The sequence below is a fragment of the Neophocaena asiaeorientalis genome, unplaced genomic scaffold, assembly GCF_003031525.2.
Source record: "Neophocaena asiaeorientalis asiaeorientalis breed wild unplaced genomic scaffold, Neophocaena_asiaeorientalis_V1.1 scaffold345, whole genome shotgun sequence".
Classification (NCBI taxonomy): Eukaryota; Metazoa; Chordata; class Mammalia; order Artiodactyla; family Phocoenidae; genus Neophocaena; species Neophocaena asiaeorientalis.
In genome coordinates this window covers 38,913-50,039 of record NW_020175181.1, presented here as the reverse complement: position 1 = coordinate 50,039, position 11,127 = coordinate 38,913, and the positions used below count along the sequence as shown (strand labels likewise).

Below are 11,127 nucleotides of genomic sequence, written 5' to 3'. Positions count from 1 at the left end.
CCAGCTGGAACTTTCCTGGACCGCTCCAGTGTGAATTGGGCTCCTCTCAGGATGGATGAGAGCCATCAAGGCCATTACCTTCAGTGCCTTAGTTGCTCTGAATAGATGGAAAATACAAATTTTCTAAAGCCTTAGGCTAGAAATAAGTTTAATGGGAACCTGTGGCATAAGAACAGAATCTCAGACTCCTAGCCAAGTTAATAGTTTCAAAGGAAGACCTCCACTGACCATCCATCTTTTTTCCTGTCTCCCTAGTCCATGAGCTCCGACCAGCGGATATCAAAGTGGTGGCTGCCCTGGGTGACTCGCTGACTGTGAGTACTGAGCTGGGCCAGGCCCTGTGCGGAATCACCTCTTCCTCCACATCAGCTCTGTGTTCAGCATTTAGCTGAGAACATACCTGTGGCCGGCAATGAAACATAGCCAGGCAGCCGCAAAACACCAGCAGGCAATCGAGAATGCCCTCCCCTCCTCCCTTCCACAGCCTGGCTCAACACCACCTCTTCCACGGGGCCTCCCCTCCATCCCCTGATAGAAGCCGTCCATCCCCCTTCCCCACTGTTCCCAAGCATTTCATCTGTGTGTGTTAAGGCAGCGGTCCCCAACCTTTCTGGCACCAGGGACAGGTTTCATGGAAGACAGTTTTTCCACGGACCGGGGAGGGGGGCAGGGGATGGGTTCAGGTGGTAAAGTGAGCAATGAGTAGCGGTGGGGAATCGCAGGTGAAGCTTTGCTCACTTGCCCGCCACTCACCTCCTGCAGTGCGGCCCAGCTCCTAACAGGCTTCGGACCAGTACTGGTCTGAGGCCCGGGGGTTGGGGACCCCTGTGTTAAGGTACTTATTCAAGTCTGCCTGCCTTTACCAGGGAACTCATCTCCTTCACCCAGACTCCTAGGGTGGTGGGTCTTACCCACACACTGCCCAGCACCCACTCACCCCATTTAAAGATGTGTTTGTGGGGACAGAGGGGGCCCAATACCTGCACGTAGCCCAGTTTCACCAAAGGAATTGTATTGGCCGACTATTTAGCTATTGTCTGTGTGTGAGACACTCTGCTAGCAATTCAGAGGGAAAATAAGTATGAGATGTAGTCTTAACCCTCCGGAAACTTGTCCAGCTGGGGAAATAAAAAACACTTACACAGAAGGAGGTACGTAATCATATAGGGGACAAACCGGACTTGTGAAATCAGGTATTCATTTCAGTAAAGAACAACTTCTCCAGATGGGTTTGAGTGTGTTTTAATTTTGGTATGAACGTGGGGAAAGCTGTGGAAGGAAGGATACACACCAGGCTCTTAACCATTAATTGATCCTGGTAGCGTGTATGTGAGGGTAAGGGGTGAGGAGGGAGGGGATGTAGAACCTGGAGCAGGGGGCAGGTTATTAAAGTAGGGGTAAATTAGTAATTAAAACATCTTTGTATCATTTCATTGGTCATAGTGAATGCATATTACTTTTGTAATTTTCAAAGAGGAATACTCTCTTTTTTTAAGATAGGGCCTTTAGAAAGCAACTATACTCCAATAAACATTAATTTTAAAAATAGGGCCTTTAGGGCTTCCCTGGTGGCGCAGTGGTTGAGAGTCTGCCTGCTGATGCAGAGGACATGGGTTCGTGCCCCGGTCCGGGAAGATCCCACATGTCGCAGAGCGGCTGGGCCCGTGAGCCATGGCCGTTGAGCCTGCGCGTCCGGAGCCTGTGCTCCGCAATGGGAGAGGCCACAACAGTGAGAGGCCCGCGTACCGCAAAAAAAAAAAAAAAAAAAAAAAAAAAAAGTTAAAAATAGGGCCTTTAGAAAAAGCATTATGGAGGAGGCAGAAATTGACAAAGGTGTTAGAGAATGAACTGGAGACATAATGGCTGGAAAGGAGGAGCTTTAGCATTCCCAGAAAGGATGGAGTGGCTGGTAGTAGGCTGGTCCAAGGCCCTCATGCTTCAGATCAACTTGTTTAGACCTGAAGGTTTGTGTGGACAGGAAAGGAGGCGGTGAACAAGGAAAGGAAAGTGGAAACCAGGTCATGGTGAGCTCTGAATGTTGGTGAAGGGGTTTGGCTCTGACCCTGTGAGTAAGAGGCACCCACTGAAAGGTCAGAGTCTGGGGGAGGCATGAAGGAACAGGTGTGCTTGGCAGAGCAGGTGGGCAGCCCCGTGAGATGGGAAGAGACACTGGAGACTGTGGGGTCAGGTGGAGGCCAGAGCTGTCCATGGTGAGGAGATGAGAGTCTCACCTGGAAATATGGCAAAGGGAACACGAAGAAAGGGATGGAAGCCAGAGAGGCTGGGGAGGAAGAATCTTGCTTCTTCCACAACTTGGTTACTGGTTGTATGTGGAAGATTGGGAAGTCAGGACGACTCCGAGATTAAGTGGCCTGGGGAAAAGCTAGTACCATTTTCAGAAAAGGTAAATCCAGGTCCCAGCTGCTACACCAGGGCAAGAGGGCCCCTCCCCGGTGCCCCCAGCCTGCACCCGACCCAGCCCAGCTCTAGAGCCTTCTCTTTGCCTTTCAGACAGCGGTGGGAGCCCGACCCAGCAACTCCAGTGACCTCCCCACAGCCTGGAGGGGACTCTCCTGGAGGTGAGGGTGTTCTCCACTCATCTCTGTTGATGACGCTCCCCACAGAAGCATGGGTGGTGTGTTTCCCTGTCACCCCTCCAGAGGTGAGGCCGGGTACTCGAGGCCCGGTGCTGGGATGCAAGGCGAATCCCCGATGCTTCTGTTATTCCTAAGGGGGATGGGAATCCTGCCCCAGGGCAGACTGTCTGGTTCTGACTCAGAAATATGATGACCTGTGATTTTAACAAATGTGCTTTCTCTTCCCCAGCATTGGAGGGGATGGCGACTTGGGGACCCACACCACACTGCCCAGTAAGTAGCAACACGGAGAGGCACCATCACTGTGGCCGTAGCAACCCCTCCCTGAGACCAGGGCCCTTCCCCTGAGCGAGGGAAGAGAAGGTTGTCTGTAAGGAGAGAAGTCAGCCTGCCCTGAAAAGACCCAGAAGCGTTCTGCCCACACCTGTGCCCCAACACTGCTCGTCCATCTCCCTCTCACCTGTGCTCTCTGCTCCTTCCCTCTTCAAAGACATTCTGAAGAAGTTCAACCCCAAAATCTTCGGCTTCTCCGCCGGCACCCGGGAGGAGACCGCTGGGCTGAATGCAGCAGTGGGAGGGGCCAGAGCTCGGTGAGTAGACGTGGGTACTGGAAGGACAGAGGAGGGCAAGGCCGAGAGATCGGGGATGAGAGAAGGGTGATGTCTGGGACCCGGGCCCACAGACGGGCCGTAAGAGCCGTGGTGCACGGAGCGCTTCTGCTGCCCGGCCCTGAGCTGCCCCCTCATGTGGATTATCTCCTGTAATCCTTACACCCTTCAAGATGGGTACCAGCGTGAGGACACAGAGGCTTAGACCGTTTCCTGAATGGCCCAAGGTTATCAGAGCGAGGGACCAGAGGAGCCAGGATCAGACCAGGCTGAATCAGAGCCTTCGCTCTGCCCACTGAGCTGTTAGCACCTCTCAGGGCAGTGGGGAGAAGCCCTTGAGGGTGGCCGGACAGGAAGCGTGCGGCCAGGGCGCAGGGTGCCCTCCTGCTGACTCCAGCTGGTCTCCCAGCCCAGAGGAGGCTGGGGTCGAATGTGCAGGTGACAACTCTCAGCATCTTGGGGACACAGAGCAGGACCTCACGGCTGGCCGCCCTTCCCTCCTCCCTTCTCTCGCCTCTGAACCTCCAGCCCTTGACTCTGAAAAAGCCGTATATCGACACTAGGGAGTTAGATGGTAGGCCCTCAAAACAACATAGCAGTTGTTTGTTTTCACTTGAATTTCTGTGGTTGACAACAACCCAGATAATTAAAGTTGAAATGCCTGACGGAGTTCATTGATTTTCTGCACAGAGCGTGCTGGGTCTTTGCTTTGTAGAAGGGTTGCTGCACTCAGATCACCAGGGAAACAGAACCCGCTTGACTCACCCTGTTTACAGGGAAAGTTCCTTTCAGACGCGGTAAGGAGGGCCCCACGCTCGCTTTGAGCCTCTGAGCCACAGGAAGCGATGTCAGGTCCTCAACATCATAAGCAGGAAGAATTATTTTCTGCAAAAAAATTGGGCTTCATGGGGCCATGATATCAACCTCTAGTTGCTGGTATTACCATTATTATTATTACCTTTTTATTATTTTTTTTTAGAGCCCAGGCTTCATTAACCAGGAATTGATTCCTTAGTCTGTTGACATTCAAGCCCCTTTCCCCGTTCCTGCTTCACTTCTCTTAAACTGCTTTTTCTATTTCACTGCTGCTTGGTGTCCCCATCAGGCACCAAGAGCTCCTGGGGAAGAGTGGCAGGGGACGTAGCCGAGACATGCAGCTTCTTTTTAGTATCTCTGCGGTCCCGTGTTAGGGGAAAGGAGAGCGAGCCATTAGTCAGCTTAAGTAAGCAAGTTTGGAGAACTGTTCTGTGAGTCTCCCTTACCTGCACTGTGCCATTTAGCACAGTGTGGGTAAGGATGAGTTCACCTAGAGAGAAAGATAAATACCACAGCAGAGCAGCCAGGATAATGAGACCTGAGGTCAGACCATCTATGTCTATATCCCAGCCCCCAGACTTGCTGGCTGTGTGACCTTGGGCAAGTCACTTAGTATCTCTGAGTTTCCCCATCTATAAATGAGAATAATAATAGTACCTATTTCTCAGAGTTGTCACAAGGATTAAATGAGACCAATAACCCATGGAAAGCACTTAGTACAGTATATAATATGTATGCAAAAAAAGTTCGTCATTATTAGAGTATTTCGTTTCAAAGTTTTATTCAAGATCGAACTTCCTTTCCATCCATCAATAAGCAAGAATTCACTGAACAGCTGGGAAGGACTGAGCCCCAAGATGGTTACTAAAAGATACAAAAGAATCAAAAAGTGAACTGCCTGCCTATAAAGAGCTTGCTTTCTAGTTAAGAAGCCTAAACCTACAGGACATAATTTTTGGAAAAAAAAAAAAAAAACAGTGCTGTGTAATGGCAACGTTGCAGACTGAAATGATTTTGTTCTTTGGAGCACAACTAAGAGAAGAGAAAGGTACAAAATGTGAACCGGGCAGGCTGAATACAGACAGATGCAGACCCGGAAGGGACCCCAGAAGTCATCTAGTCTTGGCTGTTTGTTTAAAAGATGAAAAATTTCAAGGCTAGCAGGACCCAGTAACTTGGGTGAGCTCCACGGCACGTTGGTAGCAGAGCTGGAAGGGGACTCCCGGTCCTGTAACTCCCAGAGCATGGCTCTTCACATCAAGACTGAAAAAGGAAACAGAGGAGGTGTGGATAAACAAGCCCGGAGAGAAGGCCCATGGGGGAGGTAGGGCTTGCGCTGAGCCTGACGCATGGGAAGAACCATGGCTGGGAAGAGGGGAGGAGAGGCCATTCCTGACTTCCCCTAGTGCCCTTGAGGGCTTATCACCCGTGGATTCCCCTATTCGTATCTTGAACCTATTAAAAGGTTACAGGGATTTCTGTGGTCACCTTTAACCAGGACAGGCTTTCTTTGTAGCTTTCTGACACACGCATCAGTAACAGTAGCATATGAGATGCGGTCCTGAATGTATTAATGAGAAACATGGCAGGGATGGTACCATGTATGCTTGGCCACATGCCCAGCTCACTGTGGACATGCAAAGATTTAAAATGCCCATTCTGTACCAGTTACTGCTTTTATGATTTCTTCCATGGAAGCCTCCATTGGCTGTATCCCTTCTCACATACATATCTTTTTTTAAATAACAGTTTATTGAGGTGTGATTGACGAGCACACTGTACATATTAAAAATGTACAATTTGATCAGTTTGTTATATGCATATACCTGTGAAACCATTACCACAATCAAGATGATAAATATATCCATCACCTCCAAAAGTTTCCCTGTATTTCTTTGTAATCAATCTCTCCCTCCCGCCCCTTCCTGTCTCTACCCGACTCCCTGGGCCCCAGGTAACCACTGACCTGCTTTCTTGTCACTATAGATTAGTTTTAATTTTCTAGAACTTTACAGAAACAGGACCATAGACTATGTACTCTTTTCTTGTCTAACTTCTTCCACCCAGCAAAATTATTTTCAGGTACATCCCCATTGTTTTGTGTATCACTAGTTCATTCCCCTTTATTGCTGGGCAAGCTTCCGTTGACATACCTGTCTCTTATCCAGAAGCATTCAATTCCTCGTTCGTGGCAGGTATCCAGGAGGTGAAGGAAGAACTAGTCCTGTCCATATTTGTCTCCCCCGTCCTGTTTTGTTGCAAGTGGGAGAAGTGAGGAGATGGGGAATGGTGTGGAAATCCAAAGGAACTACAGAAAAGAATAACAAAAGGATTAAAGGAACAGAGAGTGGGACTTAGAGGTGAAGGTTAAAGGAGTCGTGAAGCTTGGAAAGGAGAAAGCTGAGGGATCATTTGGGACGATGAATTTTTTCAAGTATACAAAAGGTTATTTTTAAAACAGACAGCCAAATAAGAACTGGACAGGCTCAGTTCAGTTTCATCCTGCAGCGAAAGAGCTGGATGAAGTATAAGGGAATGTCCCTGATGGGAAGGTCGAGCAGATCCCCCTGAAGTGGCTTCAGAGGACCAGGCCTGCAGAAGCGGGTGGGGAGATGCAGATTAGCCCTTGGCAGGGTCAGGATCAATTACGGCTTCAAGGTCCATGGCAGATCTTTGATTTTTAAACAGGTTGAGATTTCTTGAGAATTGGAAGCCTTGCAATGCGTTCTGAAGGAGTGAACTTTATATAACATTTTTCTTCCTGAAACATCTCCTTGCCAGGCCCAAATCCTACAGCTTGAGCCCTCCCTCGTGAGCCAGCCCTAACGTCCCCTTCTCTTCCCCCCCTCCAGTGACATGCCGGCCCAGGCCCGGGACCTCATGGAGCGAATGAAGAACAGCCCTGTGAGTACAGGACCCCTGGCCACCCCTGAAAGGCGCTCTGCCCGTAGCTGGGGTGGGCGCAAGCTGCCCTAAAAGAGCCCCCTCTGTATCACTGCAGCTCAGGCTCTTGGCTGGTCCTTAAGAGGGGCCAAAGGAGCCACGAGTAGCAGGCCTTGCCACCAAGACACCGCCCGTCTCTGCCACCCCCCTCCCCCCAGGGCCAGCTGCAGGAGGTGAGAGGGGCAGAGGGTGGCCGGAGGTGGCAGACCTCGGCCTCTGGCAGCTTTCCACTTTACCCAGGAGCTGGCTTCCAGAGCCCTATTATGTAAACTTTGGCCTCTAAAAATAGGCAGCTCATTCCAACCCTTCCTCCTTCCCGCTAACCCGGCCCCTCTAAACCTCCCCACCAGCACTTTTTTAAACACTCTGTGTTTATGCCTTGGAACTCAGCGTCTGGGAGGACTCCTATTATGGCGTCGCTGAGTGGAAAGCAGGCTCCCCCGGGGGCCGCCCCGTCCCCCTCCCAACTCTCAGTCCACGAGGGGCTCCTCCTCCACCCCCCTCCCTGGACCCAGGCCTCAAGAGAGGCCAGCTCTGGGCTTTTGCTTCTAGATGTGTCTTGTGCCCTCGGCTCCTTTGAAGGCCTTTCGATCCCCTTTTAGGGGTGGGTTAATACACACCACCTCCTCCCGGACTGCAACTTTCTTAAGAGGATCTCAAAGGGAAAAAGGTCCTCTGTACTGAGTGAGCACACACGTGCGCGCGTACACACACACACACACACACACACACTTCTCTCTGGCAGAGTCCTTGCCCCAGCACCAAGGTGAGGGCAGGAGAGCCTGCACTCGGCATCTTCTCTCCACTGTGATACAAAGAGAGGAAAAGGCACTTGGGGGGCCGTCTGGCACATGCACGTGTCCCCCACCAAGGCCTAAACGGGATCTTCTGTCCCCTCAGGAAATCAACCTACAGAAAGACTGGAAGCTCATCACCCTGTTCATTGGGAGCAACGATTTGTGCCATTACTGCGAGAATCCGGTAGGCCCCTGCGCAGCCCCCTGGGGGCCCTGAGAGGGGAGCTGCTGGCCAAGGTCACCATCCAGGCCCAGGGCCGGGACCTCCCTCACGGGAGGCACACGGGCCGACTCTCCTAGGCACCTGAGTCTGCCCAGGAAGCCCCAGCTCACACATGCCAGGAGAGGCCTGTCTTTCCCACTGCTGAGTGGCTGCTGCATTGGTCCCCTGATTCCAGAAGTGTCTGGATGTCCCCACTCTTCAGGCACTGCCAAGGCGGCCTCTCTTAGGCACACAAATACTGTTCTCTGGTATCCAGTGGATAACTAGGGAGCCCCACCCTCACCTGCTTAGAGTCCCTGCCCACTTTTTTGGGCGTCTCTTGGTGGTGGGGAGGTTGCAGGGGGAGGATGAAACAATGCCATAAATAGGGTTGATTCAGTTGAACTATTCCTGATCGATGGCTTACTGCTCCTTCAAGGACAACACGCGTTAACAAACTCTGCCGGCCCGGGAACCCAGCCCACTCCTAATGTCGTTTCTAAGGGGAAATATGTCCAGACTTACAAACTGTGGGAAGTAATAACTTTTGGAATACATCTTATTCTAAGTTGAGGATGTGCTATATTTTATTTGGCCAGAAGAAAAAAAAAAAGCAGCTTCCATAATTCAGAGGTTGTGGTAGAATATTTGACAGTCACAGGCAGCGAGGAGAAGGCATTTTATCATTCCTTTGGCTCACAGGCAGTGACCAAATTCTGGATGAGAACCGGCCTCCCCCAACCCAGGGGCTTTCTCCCTCCCTGCCCAGACTCCAGAGGCAGAAGCGACCTAGTCCCATGGGGTTTTAAATGCTATTGTGTCCTGCACTCGTTGGGGGTCCAGGGAGCCAGAAGTGACCCCAGAATACCTGTCCTCGTGCAAACAGTCAGGTTTATGATACTGAGAGCAGCTTTTTGTGGAAAAACCTGGGGCCTCCATCAGGATTAACTCCAGCTATGTTTTAGGAAGGGGCTAAATCAGCTTCCAGTTGGGAGATGAGCCAGAGGATGAGACCCTTGACCTGAGTTACAGGGATGGGAGTGAGGGGGAGGCAGTGCAGAGGGTCCCAGGCAGTGGGGCCAGCACGAACCAAAGCCCAGAGGAAAGAGACAGCATGGCCACCAGGGGCTCTGTCCTGGTTGGAGAAGGAGAGGCAGGGGAACGGATGGGGCTGGAGCGGCAGTGGGGTCCAGCACTGACAGGCTCTGGGTTAGAGGAGCCGGGAGCAGAGTGGGGTGGGCATTGTTCATGGTACCTAGTAGGGGTCAAGGGATGACTTCTTACAAGAGAGACTGTGTCCACCAGCAGTAAGGGCTGGGCTTCCCAGCCCATGCAGTGCCCTCCTGTGCTGGCCTCAGGTCACTCTCCTCCTCCTGCCAGGAGCTGAGGAGAGCCCCTTGCTTCTTCACAGGAGGCCCACTCAGCCAGCGAGTATGTTCGGCACATCCAGCAGGCCCTGGGCATCTTCTATGAGGAGGTAAGACAGCACAGGGGCAGCACGATCCTGGCGACAACCAGGCTGCTCCCCAGGGGCTGTGACCCGTGTGCATCTAGATGTGTTCAGTGAGATGCACGCCAAGCAGAGCCCCCACCCCCACCCCCATGAGCAGGTCCCTGGATGGGATGGGCAGGGTGGGGGGTGGGGGGAGGCAGCTGCGTAGCTCCTCTGCGGGGAAGATTCTAGCTGGATCCGACTGCATCTGTTTGGTGGCAAAGAAAGAGCTGGCTTCTGGAGCCAGTCGGCCTGATTTGTAGCCAGGTACCGTGGCTTGGGCAGGTGCCTTGTGTCTTGGTTTCCCAGTCTATAAAGCGGGGCCAATAAAGGAGATTCCACAGGATAATATGAGGCACGTTCCCTCTCTGGACCTCAGTTTATTGGTAAAGTTGGGGAGGAGGAAGTAGATTGTAGATGATCCCCCAAGCTCTTTCCAGCAGTAACCAGTGCCCCCCACCCCTCAACAAGTGCCTGGGGACTACTGAAGCCCATCCCTCTGCCCACAGCTTCCAAGGGCTTTCATCAACGTGGTAGAGGTCATGGAGCTGGCTGGCCTGCACCAGGGCCAAGGTGGGAAATGTGTCATGCCACTGGCAGCCCAGTAAGTAGACGTACGTGGGCCCGGGGGAGGGCACCTGGGGAGAGCAGGGCTTAGATGTCAGTGGGTGAGACTGATACAGGCGGAGCCAGACCTTCTCGTCTGGGGAGCAGACATCAGCAATTAGCCAGGGGCTTGGAAAACTATTCAGAAATGCTGCTACCTTCTTGAATGCCTACTGTACGCAAGTCGCTTTATTTCCCTGGACCCCAGTTTGCTTTTCTGGAAAGTGAGGCAGACAGACACTTAGATGACCCGTGAGGGCCCCTGACATTGTCTGTGATGCCAAACCCCAACTTCAGCAAGTTGTTTGTTCCTGTTTGAGAGGCAACACAAGGCAGTGCGCTTTCAAGACAGCTCTATCAGGCCTCAAATCCTGGCTCTGCCATCTTAGGAGCTGTGGGACCCTGTACAAACCACACGGCCTCTTACTCCTCACTTGGGAGGTAGAGGTGAGGTCTAGCGGAAGAGCAAATGAAGTACCTGGTCGCTGTGGGGCAGGTGCTCAGGAAATAGTACCTTTTTTTAACGTGCTTGATAGGACTGTCCATGAAAGCCAGGCTTGGAGCTAAGGTACAATGTGCAAGAATTTCTGCTGGGGCTGGAATTTATTAAAGCTCAGCTGTGACCCTGCAGGAAGTTGCCATCTTCTGAGGCCAGAGGTTCGCCCAGAGTTCCTGTGACCATAGTTAGGGGGGAGCAAATTCTACAGGGAGCTGAGGAGTCCTGTCCTATCTGGGGTCAAATGGATTCACTGGGAAGGTGACCAGCTGGTTCCTATTCTCGGAGTGGCCACTGCTGCCCAAGAGACCCCTCACTCCGGAGCCCTGTGGGAGAGTCCCAAGCAGCCCAAGGTAGAGAAGGGAGGCCTCAGGAGCATGGGGAAGGAGCAGTCAGGCGGCCAGGGGAACAGGCAGCCCGTCCACAGGAGACCCGGGCATTGGTGCCAGCCCTTCCAGCTTCTCTCCCAACAAGCACCTTCTAGACCTCCTGCCCCTGAGCTATGGTTCTGTGATCCAGGCCCAAGAGAAAGCAAGGCTGTGTTTTGGGGACACCTCCGTGGCGGGGGGG

At 52.2% G+C, this 11,127-nt stretch overlaps 1 protein-coding gene and 1 long non-coding RNA gene across 2 annotated transcripts in view; one reads left to right on the top strand and one right to left on the bottom strand.

Annotated features, from left to right (window-relative positions):
- Positions 1–3,149, bottom strand: part of LOC112412773 (uncharacterized) — an 8,340-nt gene extending 5,191 nt beyond the window's left edge. Inside the window, exon 1 of the long non-coding RNA XR_003005857.1 lies at positions 3,058–3,149. This is a non-coding gene — a long non-coding RNA (uncharacterized LOC112412773). The remainder of the gene's footprint in view (positions 1–3,057) is intronic.
- PLB1 (phospholipase B1) overlaps positions 1–11,127 on the top strand; it is a 134,232-nt gene that overhangs the window by 109,306 nt on the left and 13,799 nt on the right. The window contains exons 47-54 of the mRNA XM_024764469.1: positions 256–314; positions 2,512–2,579; positions 2,827–2,870; positions 3,088–3,187; positions 6,874–6,925; positions 7,865–7,945; positions 9,375–9,440; positions 9,965–10,059. Coding sequence (XP_024620237.1) covers positions 256–314; positions 2,512–2,579; positions 2,827–2,870; positions 3,088–3,187; positions 6,874–6,925; positions 7,865–7,945; positions 9,375–9,440; positions 9,965–10,059 — 565 coding nt within the window. The remainder of the gene's footprint in view (positions 1–255; positions 315–2,511; positions 2,580–2,826; positions 2,871–3,087; positions 3,188–6,873; positions 6,926–7,864; positions 7,946–9,374; positions 9,441–9,964; positions 10,060–11,127) is intronic.